General features: G+C 54.5%; 1 protein-coding gene across 3 annotated transcripts in view; it reads left to right on the forward strand.

Annotated features, from left to right (window-relative positions):
* Anxa11 (annexin A11) overlaps window positions 1-21,756 on the forward strand; it is a 42,879-nt gene extending 21,123 nt beyond the window's left edge. For 2 of the 3 annotated variants that reach the window (XM_047552820.1, XM_047552821.1), the window contains 14 exons: window positions 4,044-4,109; window positions 5,877-5,989; window positions 7,460-7,852; window positions 9,350-9,437; window positions 9,646-9,740; window positions 10,458-10,571; window positions 12,363-12,453; window positions 12,812-12,891; window positions 13,020-13,076; window positions 14,589-14,682; window positions 17,774-17,869; window positions 19,120-19,178; window positions 19,383-19,505; window positions 20,954-21,756. In XM_047552820.1, the coding sequence (XP_047408776.1) occupies window positions 4,052-4,109; window positions 5,877-5,989; window positions 7,460-7,852; window positions 9,350-9,437; window positions 9,646-9,740; window positions 10,458-10,571; window positions 12,363-12,453; window positions 12,812-12,891; window positions 13,020-13,076; window positions 14,589-14,682; window positions 17,774-17,869; window positions 19,120-19,178; window positions 19,383-19,505; window positions 20,954-21,013 (1,521 nt within the window). In that variant the 5' untranslated portion in view covers window positions 4,044-4,051 and the 3' untranslated portion in view covers window positions 21,014-21,756. Of the gene's footprint in view, window positions 1-4,043; window positions 4,110-4,986; window positions 5,183-5,876; window positions 5,990-7,459; window positions 7,853-9,349; window positions 9,438-9,645; window positions 9,741-10,457; window positions 10,572-12,362; window positions 12,454-12,811; window positions 12,892-13,019; window positions 13,077-14,588; window positions 14,683-17,773; window positions 17,870-19,119; window positions 19,179-19,382; window positions 19,506-20,953 lie in introns of those variants that run through there. The other variant, XM_047552822.1, reaches the window with a different exon arrangement.
* Window positions 21,757-23,400: the final 1,644 nt, after the last annotated feature.

Raw genomic sequence — 23,400 nt, forward strand, 5'->3', positions numbered from 1 at the left:
CCTGTAATCTTACCTAAACTCAGGAGGATCGCAAGTTCAAGGCGGCTTCAGCAACTTAGTCTCAAAATAAATGAAAAGGACTGGGCCTGTAGCTCAGTGGTAAGGTCCTCCTGTATCTTCAGAAACAAACAAACAAACAACAAAAAGAGCTGAAGCAGTCAGTCCCTCAGGAGGCCATCTGCCTGCAGTGTGGGGGACCTCTGCAGTCAGTCCCGTGTCTGGGTGCTGTGGTCAGATGGGCCAGCAGCATCACTCAGTGGTGTGAAGCGTGTCCCCAGGTCCATGCAGCTGTTTTTCTTTCTTTCTTTGTTTTTTGTAGTTGAGATACTGGGGGTTGAACCCAGGCCTCACGCATGCCGGACAGGAACACTACAGCTAGGCCACACCCTAGCCCCACGCACCTTTTTTCTTTGTTAAAGGCCAGGAGAAAAGCCTAGTTCCCAGGGCAGGGGGATCCTCAGAATGGCAGGTCTGCTGATCAGGCTCGCTGTGCTGCCTGCTGTCACGGAGACCGAGGGCTGGGTGGGTGGGAGAAGGTGAGGTCCAGGGCGAGGCCACCCAAGGCCATCTAGCCATTTACCCTTTCCCCTTTCCCCTGCGGGTTGTCAGGGAGATAAGCTGCGGCAGCCCTCGTCCGAACGTGGTGGGGATGTGGCTGGGTTGTGGCAGTTGGGGGACAGTTGACTGAATGCCTGTGTCCCCGTGTCTGATATCAAGGTGGGGACTTGTCAGCATGACAGGTCAGGAAGTGGTCAGCCTTTGTGTCAGTTTCTGGGAAGAAGAGCACAGATGCTGTGCCCACCAGATCTGCAGCTGGGAAGTGAAGGGCGCAGGAGCCGAGAGCGTGACGTGCGTGACGCAGTTTCTCAGGGTGCTGGAGCAATGGCCGGACCTACGAGGGAAATTTAACAGGAATCCGTGTTCAGGCTCCACCATCCAGAAAACCCGCGTGCAGCCATCCAGGGAGGTGGGTGGCTGTGCCCTTGGGGAGGCAGTGGGGGATGTCCTGCCTTGCCCCACAGCCTGTACCTGGGCCCTTTGGTCCTGGAAAGGCTCAAGGACAGATAGGAAAGTGAGCAGCAGGCTTGAAACTATTCTATGTAGAAATAGGGGGAATAAGGAGACCTTCTCTCAGGAGAGGAGAAGATGGGAGGTGGCATCCTGGGTAGAGGAGGGACCCCGATGAAAGACTGCAGGACTGCAGCTCTGCGGGAGGCTTGGGCCCACCCTGTGGGGCCTGCAGGGCTGGCAGGGCAGAGCCCTTCCCAGGAGGCAGATGTGACTCTTGCCAGGACTGACTGGGGCTGTCTGGAGCTGAGTGGGCCCTGGGAGAGTTATTGTAATCTTGGGAGAGCAGTCCCCGAATCTGTGAGGCAGAAAGGGGTGGCCTGAAGCGTGATCAGATAGGCCCACCTGCATTAGGCCATTTTAAAAGCTGCAGTTTTGGTAGGCAGTCCATGAGGGCGGAAATGCTAAGGGTGCGCGCGTGAAGAGCACGCCCCATTCCTAGCCCCGGCTCTTCCCTCCCAGCTCTTCCCTCCCGGCTCTTCCCTCCCGAGGGAACCAGTGTCCCCAGAGCCCTGTTCCTCCCTCCAGGGTGGGCGGTGCTTGTGTATTTATGCGCACAGCTTAGCTTCTGTGTTGCTGGTTTCTTTCTTATTGGCTTGTATACACGTAACCCTGTACCTTGGTGAAGAACGGGGATCATTTCATGTCCCCATAGAGCTGGCTAATTCTGAAAATAGCTTAGAGTATCCATTGTAGGAATCCGTTGTGATGTATTTGACTAGATATTGGGTGGTGAGGGGTTTTCTGTTGTTACAGGTAAATACCACAGTAAAGTCCGTGCTGTACATCATTTCCTACAGGGCCAAGTGTAAGTGGGAGATAAATGTCTCGTGGAGTTGCTGGGTTAAAGCGGGTGCTATTTTTAATTTTGGCATCTCTCCATTTTTAACTGGGGATTCTCTTAGCACCTTTTGAAGGTGAACTTCTTCCACGCCTCTTCTGTAACCACTCTCCACACACATTTTTTCTAATGGTTTTTGGTCTCTTCTTTTTTGTTTTTGAGATGGGGGAGTCTCCTGTGTTGCCCAGGCTGGACCTTAACTCCTGGCTCAAGCCATGGCTTCCTGAGTAGTTGGTCTTTCTTTAATTGTATAACATTCTCTCTAAGTGAGTCATTTGTTTTGTCTTTGTGTTGTTTTGGTTGTTACTAATAATGCAGAAACTCTATTTTATGACTTTGGGATTTGGAGCTGCTTCTTACATTTAAATCTTCAGCCTGGTGGACACTTACTTGGTATAAAGAAGAGGCTTGGCATAGAGTAGGGCTTCGGTGCCCTGAAGTCCTGCCCAGTACTGTCTCTGGAGGTGCAGGTGCCAGTGACCACTGCAACTCATCCTGTCCCCTCAGGCAGCTCCTTGGAGTCAGAAGGTTCCTGGTTCACCTGTCCCCGCCCAGACTCCCTCCCACTTGTGAGGCCCGAGGGTCCCAGCAGAATCTGGGTTGAAGGAGGGTCCTGCCGGAGGGCAGGACCAGTGAGGCTTTGTGCTGATAGCTCACTGGCTGCCGGGAGATGGCTATTCATACCATGCCCAAGGCACTGCCACTGGGCACTTCAGCCACCTGTGTTACTCGTTCGGAAAGATGGTAAACTGCAAGGGAAGGATCCTCAGTCCAAGGTTACAGGTAAGAGTTCCAGCCCTCTCCAAGACCTCTAAGGTGGTTTCCCATTGCTTTGCCTGTGGTCATGTCTGGACACACTGAGCAAATCAGGTGACCACACCTTTATCGCTGAGAACCAAGCCTACCTTCTGGGGACCCATGGCACCTTAAGAAAGTCCTTTAGCTTCCTTAAAAATGACACATCTGGTTCTTCAGGGTGGATGAAGGCCAACTGGAACCTTGTAGGTGGAGAGTGTCCAGACAGTGTTTCTCAAAGTAGGGTCCCCGAATTGGTGCCATTGCCTGGGTACTTGTTCACAGTGTCAGTTGTTTCTCTGACCCAGAAACTGGGCTCAGCAGTGTGTGTTAACCATCCCTCTAGGATTCTGATGTACCCATGTGTGGGGGAAGCAGCAGGTGGGATTGTTGGGGGAGCCGAAGGTTTCCTCACCCTGGCCTGCCGCTGGCAGCCTCTGCAGACAGTCGCAGCTGCTGGCACTTAACAAGAACAGGCAGATTGCATGAGTCTCTTTGAGTGGCTGGCGTGGTGGCTCATCTGTGCCCCTCTTAGGCAGCTTAATTGGCAAGGGCATTGCCAAGGATCAGTGTACGGAGAGGCTGTGAGAGCAGGTGTCCCACAGCTGCCCTGGGTCCAGGCTCTCTCCTCCCCTTACTGTCAGATCTGCAAGTAAGTCACTTACTCACCGTGAGCTTCCGTGACCTTATCATCACGAACAATGGCGTTGACCCATCTGCCCTGATTCTGAGCCCCGAAACAGGTAAAATCCCTGTGCAGGGCCCTTCTGTTTCTAGAAAGAACAGTTCCACACCTAACAAGGTCCCCCGTCTGATGAATTGGTGGTTGGAGCCTGGAAGGTGTAGCTTCGGTCAGACCCAAGCTGGAGTGACAGTGGATAGCTGGGGGTTCGTAGACTGGGCACAGGAGACGGCGTTCTCTGCTTTCCCCTGTTGCTAGAGGATGTGATAAGGGCATGGGAAGATAAAGACAAGCAGACCCTGAAAAGGAGGCAGTGTATTCTCTGGCGCCTGAGGTCAGAGTGCAGGTCCAGACACTTGCTGCACCCTTGTTCCCTGAGGCCAGAGGGAAACGTAGGTGAGAGGGGCTGTCAAGGAATCGGGAAGGCTCCGGGTGGTGAGTCTTCCTGTGGCCTAGGGTCAGGGCCTGGCCCACAGTCCTAGCTGGAGGCCCAGTTCTGCTGAGGCCCCCCAGGAAGCTAGTAAAGTGGGTTGCACCACTGGCCTGTGGAAACTCCTGCAGCTGTGGCCATGGTTGCTGTCCCTGAGGAGCCGCACCAGCAGGCCTGCTTGGTGAGGGTGCCCAGGCCACACCTGAGTGCTTTCTCTTCCCTTGCAGATCTAGCCATGAGCTACCCAGGCTATCCCCCACCTCCTGGCGGCGGCTACCCACCAGTTGCACCAGGTAAGGGGCTGGGTGGGCCAGGAGTGGGGAAGGAGGAATGGGAGTTGCCTCACTTCCTGTCCTCCCCGAGACACGACCTGCACGGAGGAGAGGACAGCAGAGGAGGCCTGCCCAGTGGGGGCAGGGCCTGGAGAGGAGCCACCTGGGTCATGGGGAAGCCTGGGTTTGAACCTAGTTCTGGAAGGCCCTGGACCAGACCAGGACTGGGTCCCCAACCTTATTTGCTGTTAAAGTGGATAAATGCCTTTACTTCTCTGAGACTCCATTTTCTCCTTTGCAAAATGGCTTCAAAGATCTCTCCCTCACCGGCTGCTAGTGACATACCCATGATATACCCAGACACTCATGAGTCTGGCAGGCCAAGCCTCTGGCTGGGTGCCCTCCAGAGCTTCTACCCTGGCCGGAGGAGAATGGTTTTGCAGAAGCAACCCCCCCCCCCCCCGCCGCCGCCGCCGCCGCCGCCAAGGGAGGAAGTGGAGGCTGCCTCCTGGAGGCAGATGGTGGGGGTCAGATGGCAGTCCCCGCAGTTGCCTGGAGCCATGTGTTATGGGATGAGTGTCCCACCTGCTTGGTCATCAGAACCCTGCCCCAGAAGCACAGCTTGTCTTTGCATTTAGGGCTCATCTGCCCGGCCCTGGGCCCTCATTGTCTTGAAATGATATTTGGTCCCCACACTAGAACAGGGAATATGAGAGCTCCGGGGAGGAAGAGGAGACAGGGCCATTTCCAGGGAGTCCGAGCTGTACTGCCCCTCGCCCCAGGGGACACAGCAGTCATTGCACACGTTTGGAGCCGAGGTCTAAGCATCAGTGGAACTTACAGGCCATTTATGTCCTTCCTCCCTCCTCCCTCTCTCTCTCTCTCTCGAGTTCAACAGGTGAAGAGCTGGTCCAACCAGGAGGTGACTTGGCCACTGTCCCTTTCACGTCAGGGTTCAGCTGGGCCACTTCTTGCTGAAAAGCTGCTCGCCCCCCAGCTTAACCCCCACTGGCCTTGTTCCCCTCTCCAGCCAAGTCCAGCTGTCACCACCTCTGTCAGTGTGGCTGTTCAGCCCCTGAGCAGCAGGAGGGAGGGTAGGCAGGTGTCTTAGGGAAGGATAATCCCTGGTCCCAGGGCCCTGGAACTGAAGAACCAGACATGAGGCCAGTGTGGGCAGGGATGCGCCTGCCAGGCAGCAGCCTCCACCGGCTCACGTGTGGCCGCACCTGCACAGGCATTAACTTACTCCTTGTTGCAGCAGTTGGACACACACTGGTCATTGTGCCCATTTTTCTGCAGAGAAGATGGGCCCGGGGTGGTTGAGAACCTTGCCCGAGGACCCAGTTGGCTCTACTGTCCCCCATGACGCAGCTCTCTCCCTGCATCCTTTCGTCCTCTTGTCTCTGCCTTTTATAGACTTAGAGCAAACAGCCAAAGCTGCCGGACCCCTCACCTCCATGCCGGCCCATCACTGTGGACTCTCAGAGGGCCCTGAGCTCACAAGCTCAGCACAGTGTCCTGGAGTGGCTCGCCCTTGCCTCTGGGCTCCCACTCTGTGATGGTGCGCTCAGGATGGCAGAGCCTGCCCTGCGCCCTCCCTGCCTCCCAGCTACCCCACAGAAGGCCAAGCCTGCTTCCTCCCGGGACAGAGGGGAGGCCTCCCCTTCCTCCGACCCTCTCCCTGGTGTTCCTGTGGTCTGTGATGCTGGCCCCAGGCTCTGATCACTTGGGAGCCTGCATCTTGCTTTCCCCATTGGCCTGGGGCTAAAGGGCCTGTGTTGCTTTCAGGTGGTGGTGCCTGGGGTGGTGCTGGCTACCCCCCACCCAGCATGCCGCCCATCGGGCTGGATAATGTGGCCAACTATGCAGGGCAGTTCAACCAGGACTACCTCTCAGGAATGGTGAGTCCAGCCCCGAGGCTGCCCCTGGGGCCAGGACTGTATGGCCAGAGGGATCAGGTCCCTGGCCCCCTGTGGCTTCAGGGGTGGCTCGTGAGCATGGAGTGTGTTGAGCTGCGTCTTAGAACATGAGGGTTTTCCTCGGTGTTCTGCCACCTCACTGCCTCTGGGCCCCACCACCGCTCTGGGCCTCAGTTTCCCCATTCTTCAAATGAGGGGAAGGGGAACATATTGGATGATAGTCTCTCAGGGTCCTCTTAGCCCTTAGGGGTTGGCTAGGTGTGGGGCCTTCATGGAAATTTGTTGAGTGCCTTCTTCTGAGCTCAGCACAGGGCCAAGGGGGATGGAGCTGTGTGTCTGCGTGTTTGTGCACACGTGTGTGTGTGAGTGCTGTGTACAGGTGTCCACGTGTGCATGCTTGTGTGTACACATGGAGATCTATTCTGGTTTGTCCCGGGTGGGTGTATGGCAGGAACTTGGGGAGGCGCATTAATTTTATTTGTTGTTTTGCTTCTAAAATATATTTTAAAATCTGACAGCAAATATGGAAACGGCAGCCAGCTCACACCTAGATTTGCTGTGGCCCGATGCTAGGCACTGGGGATATGTGAATGTAATGAACAAAAATCTCAGCCCTGGTGCACTCAGCGTCTGTTGGGAAGAGACAGACAATAACATAACCGTGTGACGACCTTGAAGTGTGGGTTACAGAAGCAAGAAGAGCCGGGCAGAGGGGTCGGGAGTGGGCGGGTGATGTGAGTAGGGTATTGACTCCCGGAGGGCGGAGAGGCGGTGTGGAGCCAAGATCTCAGCAGAGGAGGGCCATGCCGTGTGGACATTAGGGACTGCCAGATGCTGAGCTGCTGTGTCCTGGTGCTCAGGGCGAGGGAGGAGGCTTGAGCTGGAGAGGAAAGGCGAGGCGGGTGCGGACGCAGTCGGGGTCTGGGTCTGGGGCACAGCCCTCGCAGGGATTCGGGCTTCTCTTCTGTGAGTACACATCTGCCTCGCTGGTGCAGGGGGCTGCGCAGCTGCAGGAAGGGGCCCTGTGCTTTCTGGGCCATGAGCTCTTACCTTCACCCAGCCGGTCTGGCTGGAGCAGCAGCATGGGGGAAGGAAGATCGCCCCCTCCGCGCTGGGGGTGGCAGGTCTCTGGTTTGGAGCTAGAGAGTCAGGTCAGAGCCCCAGCTGCACCGCCTGGCGACTCTGTAGCTCTGTAGTTCCCGGGTCTGAACCCACTTCACGTCTGTGGGTGTAATTATCCTTCCTATAGCTCTGGTGGAGATGCTGTGAGTACTGAGTGGGCTCAGGGTGAGAAGAGTGTAGCCAGCAGGGCCTGGTGCCCACGGTGCTGTGGGCAGGCCCTGGGATGAGGCTCCTGGGAGCTGCAGGGCTCAGGCCAGGAAGGGTAGGCCATCGGAGCCTCACTAGGCCTTGTTGGTCGTGGGCCTCAGGCTCTGCTTTGTGCACTTTCAGGCAGCCAACATGTCTGGGACATTCGGAGGAGCCAGCGTGCCAAACATGTACCCTGGGGCCCCTGGGGGTGGTTACCCTCCAATCCCTCCTGGGGGCTTCGGGCAGCCCCCTCCGGCCCAGCAGCCTGTTCCTCCGTATGGAATGTACCCGCCCCCTGGAGGAAACCCGCCCTCTGGGATGCCCTCATATCCATCATATCCAGGGGCCCCTGTGCCAGGCCAGCCCATGCCACCCCCTGGGCAGCAGCCCCCAGGGGCCTACCCTGGGCAGCCACCAATGACCTACCCTGGGCAGTCACCAATGCCACCGCCAGGGCAGCAACCACAGCCAGTGCCAAGCTACCCAGGATACTCGAGCTCTGGGACTGTCACCCCTGCTGTCCCCCCAGCTCAGGTGAGTGCTGGTTTGGACCTGAACCCAAAGACTGGACATTTGCCCTGTGGCCTCTGGCAGCAAGGCGGGGAGGGGCTCGGGAAGGCCCAGGCCTCCGCTGCTGCTTCTTGTTTTAAGAGCATCGCTTTCTCACAGGCTCCCTCGGGTGGTTCCTGGGGCCTGGGGAAGCTGCCTGCTTCTCCCAGTTGGCTTAGATGCTTCAAGTGCAAGTTGGGTCAGAACTTCCCAGGGGTGCTGTTAATTCTTCTTGTGATTGACTGCCTGGGCTGTGTGGTTTTTAAGAACTGCCCAGGCCACCAGTTTCCAGGCTCATGCCCAGTAGTCCCTTGATGTGCCCTCCCAGGCAGGTTTTGGAGGGTTCTTAAAATCCCCTTCGGGTCAGGAAAATTGGCAGTTCCTCAGGGTTGAACTTGGCTCCTTTTGGAGAACGGTTCATGTTTGCAGAGCCTAGAATTCATTGTCATGGTTACGTGGCAAACCAGCCGAGCACAGGGCTGGTGCTATGTGCTGGGTGACTATTTTTAGACAGAGGGTCCCCTCTACTCCCTGCCCGCCCGCATGCTGCCCTCCAGCCTGCCTCCCCACCTCCTTGCCGTCTCTCCTCGCTGTGTTGTCACAGTCTGTCCTAGCCCACCAGGAGACAGTTCAGGCTGTGCCGTAGCTTTCTGTCACTTTGGCAAAATACCTGCGATGAACAGCTTAAAGGATGGGAGATATATTTTGGTCCACAGTTTCTGTCCTCGGTCACTTGGCCCATTGTTGGGATCTGTATCAAGACAGAGTGCCATGGCAGGGAGCAAGCGATGGAGCGAAACTGTCCCCTTGCAGCAACCAGGGAGCAGAGAGGAAGGGGTGGGGCACACCTTCCCTGACCCAACTTCTTCCCATCAGGCCCCTGGCTCCTCACGGTGCTGCCAGTTCCCACTAGTGCTGTGGACTTTCTGTAGGCCTTTTGACACTCGGGTCTGTGGGGGACATTTAAGAGCCAGATAGCAAGATGGGAAGTTCAGATTCACTGGGGTTATACAGCTACTAGCTGCGCAGGCAGAACAGCAATCAGGCTGCGTGGCCTCCAGAACAAGAGGGAACCAACACTAATCCAAGAAGCAGTCAAGAGGCCACCTGGACTAGCTGCCGTCAGGACTGCCCTGACGTGTGCTCCTGTGCATGATGTGATGAGGAGCGGAGGAGGGGCAGGAGCCCTCCTGCAGGCCCCGGGCCCGGCCCTGCAGGACCTGGGTGGAGGGCAGGTTTTCAGCAGCAGGACGCAGCTGTGAGGGCTCCTAGCCACTGAAGGCAGGAAGAAACCGCCCCAGGACACAAGGACAGGGAACAGTGACTTGAGGCAGACTCGGTGCATAGCCCTCTGCGCTGTTGACATTGGACTCCTTGAGCTCCCCCAGATTTAGAGAGAGGGGTGCCAGAGTCTGGGGTGGGATAGCCTTTTCCCAGGATAGCCAGCGTGTGAGTCATCTTACCTGCAATTCTTTGTCCAAGTTTGGAAACCGAGGCACCATCACAGATGCTTCTGGCTTCGACCCCTTGCGAGATGCCGAGGTCTTACGGAAGGCCATGAAGGGCTTTGGTGAGAGACCTGGGGTGGTTCTGACTACCTGCACTCCGGATCCTCGGGCAGATTCACAGTGGCTCTGTGGGCTAGGGTGGCCGGCGGGGGCAAACCTGGCCCCAGGGGTGTCGGAAGGAAAGGTGGGCTTGGGAGAGTTGGAGGTCCCAGGCCAGGAGTCAGTGACCACAGAGCATCCTGTGATCCGCTCCCACTGCCTCATCCCCAGGAACTGATGAGCAGGCCATCATCGACTGCTTGGGGAGTCGCTCCAACAAGCAGCGGCAGCAGATTCTCCTGTCCTTCAAGACGGCTTACGGCAAGGTGAGTTGTGGGCTGGGGATAGGGGAGCACAGTGGGGCCTGGTCCCTCCAGAGGCAAGCGAAGGGGTTGCCTCTTGCATGGCCCACAGCCCCACTTTTCTTTGGGGCCGAGTGAACCTGGACATCCAGTGGACAGTGAGCTGCATTAGGACATTTCCTGATCCTCCCCAGCTGGTCACCTCTGGATGGTGGCATCATTTAGAGGTGAAGGATGTCCCAACGGAGCACCCCAGAGTCCACAGTGTGCTGAGGCTTGGTGAGAGGCCTGTGGACATCTGGGCTGTAGCCCTGACTCTGTCACTGCTCAGCAAGACCACGGGGAGTTCATTTCTACCCCAGTCCTACCCAGCCTCAGGTTCCTCTCCCCTCCCTCTTCATGACACCCTGGGTGGTTTAGCTGACATAAGAGTTTTGGAAGAAAAGATGTGAGAACTGAACAAATGCAGAAGGGGTGCACTTTTGAACTTGTGGAACTTTGAATCTTGCAACAGGTAAATTCTGTGTACATGTTGGACAGGTGAGTGCCCAGCCCAGCACTCACCTTGTGTGCTGCAGGTGGCGGGCATCTCTGAGGCACAGACCTGGGGCCGGGCCTGAAGGCAGGCTTCTCTTCCCTGTGGTGCCCATGATGCCCACCGTCCCCTCTGGGATTCTGTTCCTCTGAGTCACCTTCTGTGGATTCTCAAAATGTCCTTGTTTCGTTTGAATATACAATCAGGATTTGATCAAAGACTTGAAGTCTGAGCTGTCAGGAAACTTTGAGAAGACAATCTTGGCTCTGATGAAGACCCCAGTCCTGTTTGATGTGTATGAGATAAAGGAAGCCATCAAGGTGTGTAGGTGTGGGGCTGTGGGAGGGTGTGGAGCGGAGGTGGCGGGTGCGTGTGGGTGAGGAGACAGCCCAGAAGGAAGCCAGATGGCATGCAGTGCTACTGTCCCCTCCTAGCTGTTGCTCAGTGTGGCTCCTGGGCCTCCTGGGTCGGAGTCAAAACGCTGTAGAAAGAACGTCTTCCAGTAATTTCCCCAAGAGGCACAGTGACATGTCTTTTGTCACCAGGGAGCATCTGAGTCTCTCTCCATTTTAACAAGAGTCAGGAACTGGGGGTGTGGAGGAAGCTGGTAAAGAGTGAGAGAGGGGGTTGAGGCTGTAGTTGGGGTTGCTGCCATTCAGCAGGACTCTGCTGTTAGCAAATGGCAGCCACACACTTGAGCTGAACCAAAGTAGAGGCGGAGAATCAGTCATGGGGATAAAGACGGCCTGGCATGGGGAAGGGTGGGCATGTAAAGGGCAGGACCCAGATGTGATTGTCTCCACTTGTGGGGTGTCTGCTTCCAGATGATGACCCCCCATCCCTGCTTCCTGCCAGATCCAGCTACAGAAGAGACCAGCTGTCCCTTGTCCAGATTCCTAATGGGGCAGATTCTGATGGGCTTGGCTTGGGTTTACTGTCTCCCTCCCCCAGGTCTAGATGGTTGTGGCTGAAGGGCAGGTCCTGTCCATCCGTACAGTCCTGCACCTGTGTGCGTCCTGGGGAGGGGGAGGGGCAGCCCCCTCAGGAGAGGGTTCCCTGTGGGTGGAACATGATCCCGGCAGGAACTGCTCACGAGGGCCAGATGCCTCCCCCAGGAGAAGTAGAGATCCATTGTGTTGCCTGGAAGGGAGCGAGGAACACACACTGCTTCTTAGTCCAGGGAGGACGCAGGCAGTGACTGGGGAGTGCGGCGGTCCCCAGGCTGCTGCCCCATACTGCCTTCAGCAGTTTGATGCAGCGGTGATGGAGTGCTGGGAGCAACACAGGCGTGGTCGAGCTGTTGCTATCCAGCTCTGTGTCCCTTAGCATGCGGGAGGTGGGGACAGTGGCTGCTGTAGGATGCGCAGTGGGCACTGGGTAAGGTGGCTAATGCAGAAGCCTTTCATAAACTCCAAGTGACCTGACAGGAGCAGGGACCTATCAGTGATTGTAAAAATACCTCACACAAGCTGTGCTTCCTGCCTCACCGGCACTGTCTAAATGCTCTCTGTACATTAACCCAAGGCACCTGAGGCACAGAGAGGTTAAGTAACTTGTCAAGGTTGCACAGTTGGTGAGCCCCATAGCCAAGATTCAAAGTGACATAAAAGCCAGGCTGCTGACCCTGTCCTCTGCCTTCCTACTATCTCTGGTATGGTCATTCTTTTTATCCTGATTGCAGCCTATTCCTCGATGTCCCCAGACACTCCATAGTCTACTAGGGACTCCCACATACCCACTCTGATCTCTTTTAGCCTATTTTCGCGGTCATTTGTCATTTCACGCATGGGCTGACCTTGGAATAAAATAGACCTTGGTCCACAACTTGACCTTACCAAGTACTGTGTGGCCCTGGAGAGTCACTGTACCTCTCTGATTTGTTTCCTGTCAGTGGTGGTGACCCTTCATGTGATCCGTACTCATCACCATTGACATTGTTATCTAGTGCTTACCCAGCCTGGGGAGGTGGAGTGGGGGGACTGGCTCCCAGGCCCAGGAACAGTGCCACGGGTCTGCTTCTGGGTCTGCAGTTACAGTGTGGCACCTGTTGTCTTTCGCGGGTGCTGGTTAGGGTAACAGTGTGTGGTTTGCTGTGTTTTCTGCCTCTGCAGGGGGCTGGCACCGACGAAGCCTGCCTGATTGAGATCCTCGCTTCCCGAGGCAATGAGCACATCCGGGAACTGAGCAGAGCCTATAAAGCAGGTGCGCCTGGCCCCAGGGCCTCTGCCCCCTGCAGACGGCTCTGCAGGCCTGGCCTGGGCCACACCTCTCCCAGGGCCTCCTGCTCCTTTCTGGCTTCCTTATCACCCCATTTCCTGCCACTCCCAGCACATTGGGCTTTGACCCAGGTCCAGCCCTGCCTGCTCTTCACACACAGGCAGGTGACTAAGGTGAGGGGGGCTGTGGTTTGGGCCACGCCTGTCAAAGGCCAGGGCAGCCTGGGGGTCACAGGTTGCATGTCTGGAGGGGCCATCTGGGCCTTCCGTCCTGTCCCATGGTTGACTGACCCTGCAGTGGGCAGCTCCAGCTGGGGGTTGATGTCCTTGTGTCTCCCTTTCAGAATTCAAAAAGACCCTGGAGGAGGCCATCCGAAGTGACACGTCAGGGCACTTCCAGCGGCTCCTCATCTCTCTCTCTCAGGTGCCTTCCCCACAGCAGGAAGCCAGAGAAGGGGGAATGGAGCAGGGAGGGAAGGGGCAGGAAACGGAGAGGGAGGAGCTAGGTGCCGCCAAGGGGAGATCTTGACCCTGCCACCTGCTTCCTTTCAGGGAAACCGGGATGAAAGCACAAACGTGGACATGTCCCTTGTCCAGAGAGATGTGCAGGTGAGTGTGATGACCAGGCCAGGTTTCCTAAATGAGGGGTGTTCCCCACTTTCTTCCTCCACAGAGAGGTGCTCTGGAAAAGACCAGTGGATACAGAGAGGGTCGCAGGTGCTTCAGGTTTCAGCCGTGCCCTGCCATTTATCCACTTTGTGACCTTCAGAAACCACCCAATCTTCTGGGCTTTAGTTTCCCCACCTATAAAGGGGAACATGCAAGAAAATAAATATTGCAGTGATTGATGGATGAGTCATGGATGTGGGATTTCACATGGCTTGGGACCTTTCTGGTATTGAGGCATGTGCACTGTTATGTTTGCACAGGGGCAGAATTAGCTCTTGCCCATTAAGTTTTTGAGACTGCCACCTAGACACCAGCTGACACTTCAGTTTTGCTTCCTGAGAATTGTGAGTTGCAGAGCGAAAGGGGAAGCCCAGGTGTGTGTGCTTCTCTGGAGAAGTCTGTGTTTCCTACTAGTGCATTTGGACCCTGGGGCGCTGGCTGCAGAGAGCCCCGTCCTTGTGGGAGGGGATGGCTGTACCTCCCACCAGCCCTCTGTTGAAGGCAGAGGTCTCATGCTCTCCCTCCTCCATGCCTGACCTCCTTCAGCCTCACCTTGACCTGCGGGATCACTGAGTACCTTCCCCTTGGTATGGGTGCCCATAGGTCTAAGTGCTGCTACCTGGGACCTGAAGGCATCTGGGACAGAGTTGCAAATTGTCGAGCATTTAGGACTCAGACCTTCAAAAGTTATTAACAGGCAAATGCAAATTCTGCCTCTTTGCAAACATAATGGTCTACGCTAGGAAAAACGGAGGAGGAACCGAATGAGGGGATGCCTCCTCCGTGACTGCAGCCTGCCTGCCCTTGTGATAGCCATTGTCTCCCATGTTCCTCCTTGTAGATGGGGAAACTGCTTTTCAAGGTTGGAAAATTGTCTGTAGAAATCTGGATTTCAGGATTCTGAGGAGTGGGTCTGGCAGCTGCAGACTGTGTCCCTCTGTCCCAGGACTCAGCTGCTGCTGAGAAGCACTGTCCCTCTGAGTGGCTAGCTGTGGGGCCCCACTCTCGACGTTAAAGCTGACCTACTTCCGTCAATTGTTGCCCAGCTGGCCCTCTGGGGCTTTCGAGTTCACATCAGATCCAACCTTTGCATTTTAGAGCTGAGGAAAGGGCTCGGAGAGGGCCAGAGACCTGCCTTGAGCCCAGCCTCTCCTTCTACCCCTTTTCATCTCTGCATGGCTGCTCCCTTGGGCTGGTTAAGGATGCTCTTTGCCTGACGGCCTTGGTTGTCCTGGTCTGAGTGTCCCCCAGCCTCAGAATCCTCTGTGCCACCCAGAGGGGATGTGACCTGTTGACATCTGGTTCTGCAGCAGGGATTAGCAAATCTGTGCCCCAGCTGCCTCATTTCCTTCTCCTCAGGGGCCAGAGGGCCAGACACTGCCTGCCCTCTAGGTGACCTGGGCCAGGGGTCTGGCGTGAGGCCTGCTGTTGAACGTGCTGTCTTCTCCCCAGGAGCTGTATGCAGCTGGGGAGAACCGCCTGGGGACAGATGAATCTAAGTTCAATGCAATCCTGTGCTCCCGGAGCCGGGCCCACCTGGTGGCAGGTAAGGCAGCCTGGGCCTCCCTGGGGCCAGTTCGAGGGCATTGTGGGAAACTTGCTTGCAGGAGGACTGGGCGGCTCCTCTCTGCCTGGGGCCTTTGCTTTCTCAAAAGGGCCCCCTGGTGGTGATTTAGAAGTTGCTCTCGAGGGTTTCCTGAATCAAGGCACAGGTTCTGCAGGAAGCAAAGGGGAGGTGAGGAAGTGGGTCCCGTTGGCTATGCTGGAGTATGGCTTAGGTTGGGAGTGCCCTCTGGCGCAACTAAATGGGGTTCCAGGGTGGCAAGAGACACCATCATAGCAGTGACTCTAGGCAACCTTTGTTTACTTGGTCAGCGTGTACAGCTGGAGCTCTGGCCATGTCCTGCTGTTGGGTGGTGGAGTGGGAGTGGGGGTTGGAAAAGCAGAGCACCCCAGAGTCTCTGTTTTGGGGGCTTCGCCTTGTTCAGGATACAGACGGTAAGTAAGTATTGAGTAAAGTCTGTATCAGGCAGTAAATCCTGTAGAGAAAATAAGAAAGCTGGACATGGGGCTAGGGAGTTATGGAACAGGACCGAGGGGGAAGCGGTGGGGCCAGTCTGCCCTGGTGCAGTGCCGGCTTACTGAAAACCCTGAAGGACACGCAGGCTCAGAGGCCCTGTGCAGGCAACTCCCAGTGTGGCTGTCTCAGTGAAGTGGGCCATGTTGCTGGAGCGGATGGGGTGACTGAGTAGGAGGAGGCCCGACTGGCTGGGCCCTGGAGGGCCCTGAGGAGGCGACGTGCAAGGTCACTAGAGAGGAGAGCGTACCCCCTACCTGTGGGCGTGCAGGGCCAGACATGCCCCGCATTCCGAGGCGACCTAGACCTAGCTTGTGTTGAGAAGAGAGTGCAAGGTTTGTGGCAGAGCAGAGGCACCGGTTGGAAGCTGCTGCGGTGACCCCAGGGAGAAACGAGGGTGGCCTAGGGGAGGGAGGGGTGAAAAAGGTCCGTTTTGGGCCCTCCTTGTTGATGACTCGGACATGGAGAGTGGGAGAGAGAGAGGAGCCAAGCAAGTGACCCTCCACTGAGATTGGGAGACCTGGATGGAATGGGCATTACTAGGAGGAAAGGACCCCAGGAACCCAGGGCTGGAGGAGCCAGAAGCCAGTTGGGCTAATGAGCCTGGTGGTCAGGAGAGCTGTGGGCTGGAGGTGGGAGTCTGGGAGCTGTGAATGGTCAAGTGCTTGGGCCTCTGGACTGTAAGATGTCCCGTTGTTGGGGGACAGGGAGAGAGAACGGTGGTTTGAGGTCAGGGCCCTGGGGAGGACCCATGGAAAGGGCAGTCCTGGAGGCCAGCTGCATCAGAAGGAGTGAGTAGGGACCAGGAGTCCTGAGCATGGACAGCATGGAGAGCACTGGTCAGAGCTGCAGGGTGAGCGGGAGGTGAAACCCCAGCACACAACGAGCCTAGAACGCAGGTGCGAGGGGCATGTGCCCTCCCCATTTCAAGAGGAGGGAGCAGGCTGTTGGGCAAGTGAATCTGGCCATACTTGGATTAGAACCCAGGCCCTTGGGCCCGGGCGCCTTGTTAGCTTCCTCAGTATGCTGTCATGGGGGCGGGGTTGAAGGTACTTTCACCCTGCTTATCATTTCGATGAAGGTAGACTACCAGAGTTCCCCGCAGAAGCCCATAAATTCACAAGCATCGTGACCGGGGGAGAAGAGCGGCACTTTCAAGAAAATACCAACTGCGATGGGCACTGGGCACGAGTGCAGCCGAAGTCACAGCTTTGCTGTGCAGATGGCCCCAGTTTAGAGATGACACTGAGGGGCAGGCTGGGCAAGAAGGGAGCGGCGTGCAGAGCAGAGCCAGGCTCCAGGCCTCCGTCCACCCCGCCTCAGCTGGTCTGGGGGAAGCAGGGCTGTGGGGGCAGCATGGAGTCTCCCTCCGCTCACAGTCAGGTCGAGCAGGTGGAACTGAGGGGACATGACTGAGGAGGAATGGCGTGGACATGGATGGGGGGTGTGGAAGAGTTGGTGGGAGGGGACGCTGGGTGTGTCAGGCAGGGCAGGTTAGGATGTGATTTGCGTCAGCAGGTTGGCGAGGACCGACCTGGTAGGAGGACGAGGTGAGTGAGGAATACTGGGCAGTACCCGTGACTTGTGACAATCTGGCCACCTTGAGAGCTGGCAGGCATGTCGGTGGGGCTGTCCAGGGCGCCTGGAGCCGAGCAGGAGAGGCAGCTCCTGGAGGACCAGAGGCCTCCTCATGCGTGTCCTTAGGAGCTGTGACTGCTCTGACAAAAATACTACAGACTGAATGACTGACAGGACAGAGATTTATTTTCTTATAGTTCTGGACACTTAAAGTCCAAAGATGAATCTGCCAGCAGGGCACCTTCTGAGGCCTCTTCCTGGCTGTGAATGGCCTCCTGTCACTGTGCCCTCACAGGGTCTCTCCTCTGTATACCGGCTCTGTGACCTACAATGGGGTTATGGCCTGTAAGCTCACTGTAGTCGAAAATGTTAGTCAAAATGCATTTAAATCCAGGTGTAGTAGTACGCATCTGCAGTCTCCAGGGACTCAGGAGGCTGAGGAAGGAGGATCACTTGAGCCCAGGAGTTTGAGACCAGCCTAGACAACATTAAAAGACCATGTCTCAAAAAAATTTTATTTAATTAAAATGCATTTAGCAGTTAACTTACTGAAAATCACACTCTGCCTAGCCTGTCTTAGAGCCACTTAGGATGCTCACATTAATCTACAGTGGGGTGAAGTCATCTGGAACGGAGCCTGGTTTATAATAAAGTCTTAACTATCTCTTGTTATTCAGTGAATACTGTACTGAGTGTTGTATGGGGACTTTTGTAAGCACATAAAATCGTAAGTTGAATCATCATACGGTGACGACTGCCAGTATGCTGACCTCCCTGATCTTCCTTTGTCATGATCTCCTCTTATAGGGACACTGGTCAGGTTGGCTTAGGACCACTTAACAGCCTTGTTTTAATACAGGTACCTCTTTAAAGAGCGTATCTTCCAATAGTTACATTCTGAGTTGATGGGGTTAAAAGTTCTCCTTCTGAATTTGGGGGGGAATCAGTTTGATCTAGGGCATGCCCTTCTGTTTCCCACTAGTTTTCAACGAGTATCAGAGGATGATGGGTCGTGACATCGAGAAGAGCATCTGCCGGGAGATGTCCGGGGACCTGGAGCAGGGCATGCTGGCTGTGGGTAGGTGTCGGGCTTGCCCCCACCCCAGGGGCCCCACGCACAGCAGTGGTCGGAGTGCTCACCGTCCTCCTGCTGAAGGGGAAGAACCACGGGATCCAGGGTTGCTAAATCCAGTTCCAAATGGTGGGAAGTCCTGCTGCTTCCCGGGTCACGGCAGAGTGAGCCCCCGCTGTCGGGGTCAGGGGTGTCTTGTTTATATTTCCAGAGCCCTCTGGAGAGGGAACTGCAGTGTGGGCATTAGTGGGAGAGCATCCAGCTGCTATCCTGGAGGAAGGTGACTCATATCCTGCCAAGTTTCCTCTAAAAATACACCCCTGCAGGCAGTTGTCAGATGTTTGTGATGGAAACACGTGGAAAGATTTTAACTTGCAACAGCAAAACAGGCCTATGCCAGGGGAAGCTGGCTGGGCTCCCAGGATGGTGGGTGCCTCTCGAAGTGCCTGCGGCCTCCGGAGCAGGCCCCGCCCACCGCGCGGAATTGGGTCCTCCCCCTGCGCCTCTCACAACCCCTCTTTATACTCACTGGGAAAAGTGTTTGCCTTTTTTCCCCCTCACTGTGCTTACCTTGGATCTTTCTGAGTGGAACAGACAGCAAGTCCTCATTTCCTTACATGCCCCCCATGTGTGTCTCTTGCTTGAACATTCTAGAGGGACACTAATTCTGCACCGCTACCCTTTCTCTGTGAGGCTCACAGTGCTCTGGTGGGTCCTTCCTGCCGGAAGGCAGTGTGATGCTCATCACTGCTCCCCTCCCCTCCCCTCCCCTTCCTGCACAGACCCCTGCATCACTGAGCTCCGGACCTCACTGGTTCTCACTCCTTTTGTTTTGCAGTACTGGGGTTGAACCCAGGGGGCTCCACTGAGCTACATCCCTGGCCCTTTTTATTTTTTACTTTGAGACAGTCTCACTAAATTGCCATGGCTGGCCTTGGACTTGGGATCCTTCTGCCTCAGCCTCCTGAGTAGCTGGGATTACAGGCGTGCACCACTGTGCCCCATGTTCTCACCCCTTTTACTAGGGTAGTTGCCAGGAGAGTTTGGGTTGGTGCCCAGGCTCTGTGAGCTTCTATTCCAAAGACCTGGAGTCAGGATCATGGGATAATTGAGCCTGGGGGAGGCAGAGGAGGAGGAGAGGAAGATGGAGGCAGTGATGGGTTTGACCTCTGGGCTTCCAAGAGGACATGTGGGTACTCTCTGCCTTTCTCAGCTGAGTTTTCTAATGATCTAGTTGTGCTGTGTTTATTTTCTAGTGAAATGTCTCAAGAATACTCCAGCCTTCTTTGCTGAAAGGCTCAACAAGGCCATGAGGGTATGTAACTCCCATGTGCAGAGAGCCCGGGTCATCCCTGCATTAGCCCTACCTGTGCCTGGGACCATGGGCTAAGCATAGAGGTCATGGAGAGAGACCTGAGCCAGGAGGTCCAAGCACTTTGGGGTGGGGCGGGGCTGAGGTTTGGGGAAGGTGAGCGGGTAGAAGACCTGTTACTCATGCTCTTGGGTGAACTCTCTTTAGGGAGCAGGAACAAAGGACAGGACCCTGATTCGCATCATGGTGTCTCGCAGTGAGATCGACCTCCTGGACATCAGAGCAGAGTATAAGCGGATGTATGGCAAGTCGCTGTACCACGACATCACGGTACGATGCCCTGGGGCTCGCTGGGATGGCTCTTGGTATCCCCCTGTTTTTACCTTGCCCTTTCTGGACCAGGTGCTTGGGCTCTGGGCCACATGTGGCATCTTGTGGCTGGACCTCAGACTTGTTCTTTCAACTTGTATTTGTTTATCCAGTTGCCCCCGAACAACTAGTAAGTTTCTGAGGGCCAGGTATGTCTGGGCCCTGCACCTCAGCTCCAGTACACCTGCTCAGTCAGTGCAAGGATGTGACCAACCATTGGTGTTAGAGAAACCTCAGGGCCTCCTGTACCTTGGCCCCGACCTTCAGAGTCCTAACTACCCTGCGAATCTGATCCACCAGTGAGGACTTGTGCCCCAGAGGCTCCATGGAGCTCATCTCTGGCTCGCTGATCGATCGCTTCTTTCCCTGGCTTTGCAGTGGAGACCGTGTATAAGGCAGCTCAGAGCAAGGCCCTGAGGTCATACCTGGGGGTCTAGCTGGGTTTTCCACTTGCTAGCTTTGTGATGTTGGGCAGCTTTCAAACCTCCCTGAGCCTGTCCCCATCACCTTTAAGATGAGGACAATGATAGTTCCTTCCTAGGAGCAGTGTGAACATGGGAACCAAGAAGTCCATGCAAAGGGTCTGATCTACACTGGCTACTGTTGCATTACTGTGTGCCAGAGCCAGGCTGACAAAATTTATTCTTGTCTGGGAGACCTAACAGTGAAATTCCATGCTCAACATGAACCTTAAAATTGAAGTCACCAGGACCAGGTCCTGAATTCAGACTTGCTAGCATTTGACAGTTGCTGGGCTCATCTTTGAGAGAAACTGATCTCCATTTCTGTGGGGTAAAAATAAAGCTGTGAATAGCAGGGAACTAGTAATTCCTGATAGTATCTCCATGCGGATTGTGGCATCTGGAAGAAACCAGAGGCCTTACTCTCAAAGAGCACAGTGGCAGGAAACGATTAGAAGTTGGCTGGGCCTGGCCGGCACTCCTAGAGGAAGTGCAGTGGGTCAGACAGAGGAGAGGTCCTGGGAGCCGGGAGGCCTGAGTCGTAGCAGCATCATCCATGGTGTGGTCATGGAGGTCATGCTCCCTGGGCAGGACGTGTTGCATTATGGCAGAACCCGAGTTTGGTACACAGTCAGTTCGCTGGGAAAGGATCAATATTGGTTAACCCTGCATAGTGGCTTTAGGCTGATTTTAATTTTTTTGCAATTATTCCTTTGACTTTGATAACTGGGGTAAGTGCAGCTTTTTGTCTTTTAACGGGGACCAGGGGAAGGGGAAGGCTGAACTGCACCGAGGTCTGTGCTGCCTGCTGTAGGACCAGCAGGGTGGGAAGTTTTCCTAGGAGGGACCTGCTTCTCCTCAAGGGTGCTTGGAACAGAAGAAAATCAGGAACCAGGAGACTGGAAGTGCCCTGCCTCCCTTAACTGATGTCTTTGTTTCTGTGACCAGGGAGACACTTCAGGGGACTACCGGAAGATTCTGCTAAAGATCTGTGGTGGCAATGACTGAGTAGTGATCACTGAGCAGTGACCGGTGGCTCACATCTGCCCACTGCAGGCAGTGGTGATGCCCGGAAAAAGCCAAAGGAGCACCCGTTCCTCACAAATCCACAGAATAGCCCCAAGGTGCACTGCTGTCCCCGAGCCTTGGCCCTGACCTTCCTGCCCTTCCCAGTCCACATATCATGTCGTGCTGAAGGGCCTGGGTGGGGCCAGAGCTCTCTCAAGGTGCGTCTCCTCTCCACCCCTCAGCCTCTTGCTGTTAAGGTAGATATTTTATTTCCCGATTCATGAAGTCATTCCTCACTGCTTGTGACTAAGACTCTTAGCTTCATTTTAGTCATGTGATTTTATATTTCTATTTGGAGGCATATTTTCTTTTTTTTGATCATCATTACCAGACAAATGCTTACAAGTCTGTTTACTACACACATATTTCTGGTGAGAGCGGTGGGGTGGGTAGAGCCCCCTGTCCTCACCAAGGACAGAGGGGAGGACCTGTAAGGGTCATGTTTGCATCTGGTGAGAATGCGTCAGAGGCTTTGTTTTTGCCAAACTCACTTCTTTTTAGAAAAACTAAAAAGGCTAGAAAGTCATTTGTTCCATCATCCATGTAAAACCATGAGAACAAAGCCAGTTCCCTGCCAATGACAGGGCTCCTTGTAGTTTGGAATGTGCCTTAAATCTGAATGTCTGTAGCCAAAAACTGTTTTAAAATTAAAGTCAGCAAGCTGTGGAATGTTCTGGAAATGACTTCCTGGTGCCAGCTTGTTTTTTTCTGCTTCGTGGCTCAGTGGGTTCCCATCTTATTAGCCAGTGAAAATTTGTACAACTTGAAGTAGAAATTTGGGAGCATAAGCTAATTTACAGGGATTGGGTTCTAAGAATATGAGGAGGTGGATATGAACCCAGTGCAAGGTAACTATAGGCTAGAGGACTGTGTGCACTTATTGTAATCTCTCCAGGGGCAAAGACACTAACTGCCTTGCAGAGTTACTGGGAGATGTGGGTCAACACTGTGGATTATGCTCAGGATAAGGGAAGACATGCAGCTGTACAGGCATCTTCTTAAAGAAAGCTACACTGGGCCTTGGCTGCTTTTTGGAGACGGTAGTCAAGGCCAGTCCATGCTACATGTCTGTTCTCACTTCTGAAAGGGCAACTAGAATATGAAGTACCAGCCGGGCCTGGTGACACATGCCTGTAATCCCAGCTACTTGAGAGATGGAGGCAGGAGGATTGCAAATTTGGAGCCAACCTGGACAACTTAGAAGACCTGTTTCAAAGTAAAACTAAAAAGGTTGAGGATGTAGCTCAGTGCTTGCCTTGTGTGTGTCAGGCCCTGGGTTCAATCCCCAACATCACCAAACAACAGAAAGATGAAGCACAAGGTAAATTCAGCTCCGAGTGAGTTTTCAGCATCTGTAGGGCAAGTGAGGTACTTTTCTTATTTTTGCCTATCAAACCTGAAAGCTCTCTGTGCCTGGGTTCCTTTAAGGGACAACAATACTCAGTCCTTCATCAGGCCCCATGCAAATCTCTTCTCAGTAAATTCAAGTCCCCAGCTCTACCAGGGACTATTATCCACAGCTCCTGCTCCTGGGAAAGCTGCCCCTTGGTCTGACACTGGCATTCACATTGAGCCCGCTTCCTTTCATAGTAAGAGCTGATGTCCTACAGCAGGAAAAACTCTGGGCTGCAAGTCAGGCATTCCTATTCTGATGTCGACTCAGCTGGTGATTTGTCTTGTGACCCTGGAGAAGTCGCAGCCCCTCTTTGGGCCTTTGTAAAATGAGGAGTAAACTAGATCAGAGCTTCCTAAATTTTAATGTGGTCCACAAAAATGGTGAGATAGGGAACTCCTAAAGTCTGTTTCTTTGCAAAAGCAAAGAAGCTGGTAAAACTCTCAGAATCAACTTTATTGGAACTCTGGAAACAGTTCACAGCAACCAAGTGAATGCTTACGGGAAGAAAAAGGTGAACTCAGTATGAGAGCTTCTCTGTATTTCAGCTTACTGTGGTACCATTCTCCAGCTTGACCTCAGCGTCAAAAACGATATTCCTCACTCCCCTTAAATCTTTGTAACACTGGAGAGAACAGCTAAATTGATACTATTCTCAATAATAATTATCAAGCTGTCATGTTATGCCCTGAAAGATTAACTCTAACTTTTGTTTGGCCTAATTTGGAACTTTCCCAGGGAGAAGGTGTCAGCTGGGGAAGGGAGGGTCATTTCAAAGCCAATGTTTTAGCTACTGATACCTAGGGAAACGGGTAATAGTTGGGCAAACAGGAGACGAATTAGAAACTTTAGAGAGGAAAGGCTAGAGAGTGAGGTGCTTTAGGAAATAAAGTGTTTGAAGAGCTCACACATGCTCCTGCGAATCTAGGATCAC

Source organism: Sciurus carolinensis, chromosome 5, assembly GCF_902686445.1.
Source record: "Sciurus carolinensis chromosome 5, mSciCar1.2, whole genome shotgun sequence".
NCBI classification, from domain to species: Eukaryota; Metazoa; Chordata; class Mammalia; order Rodentia; family Sciuridae; genus Sciurus; species Sciurus carolinensis.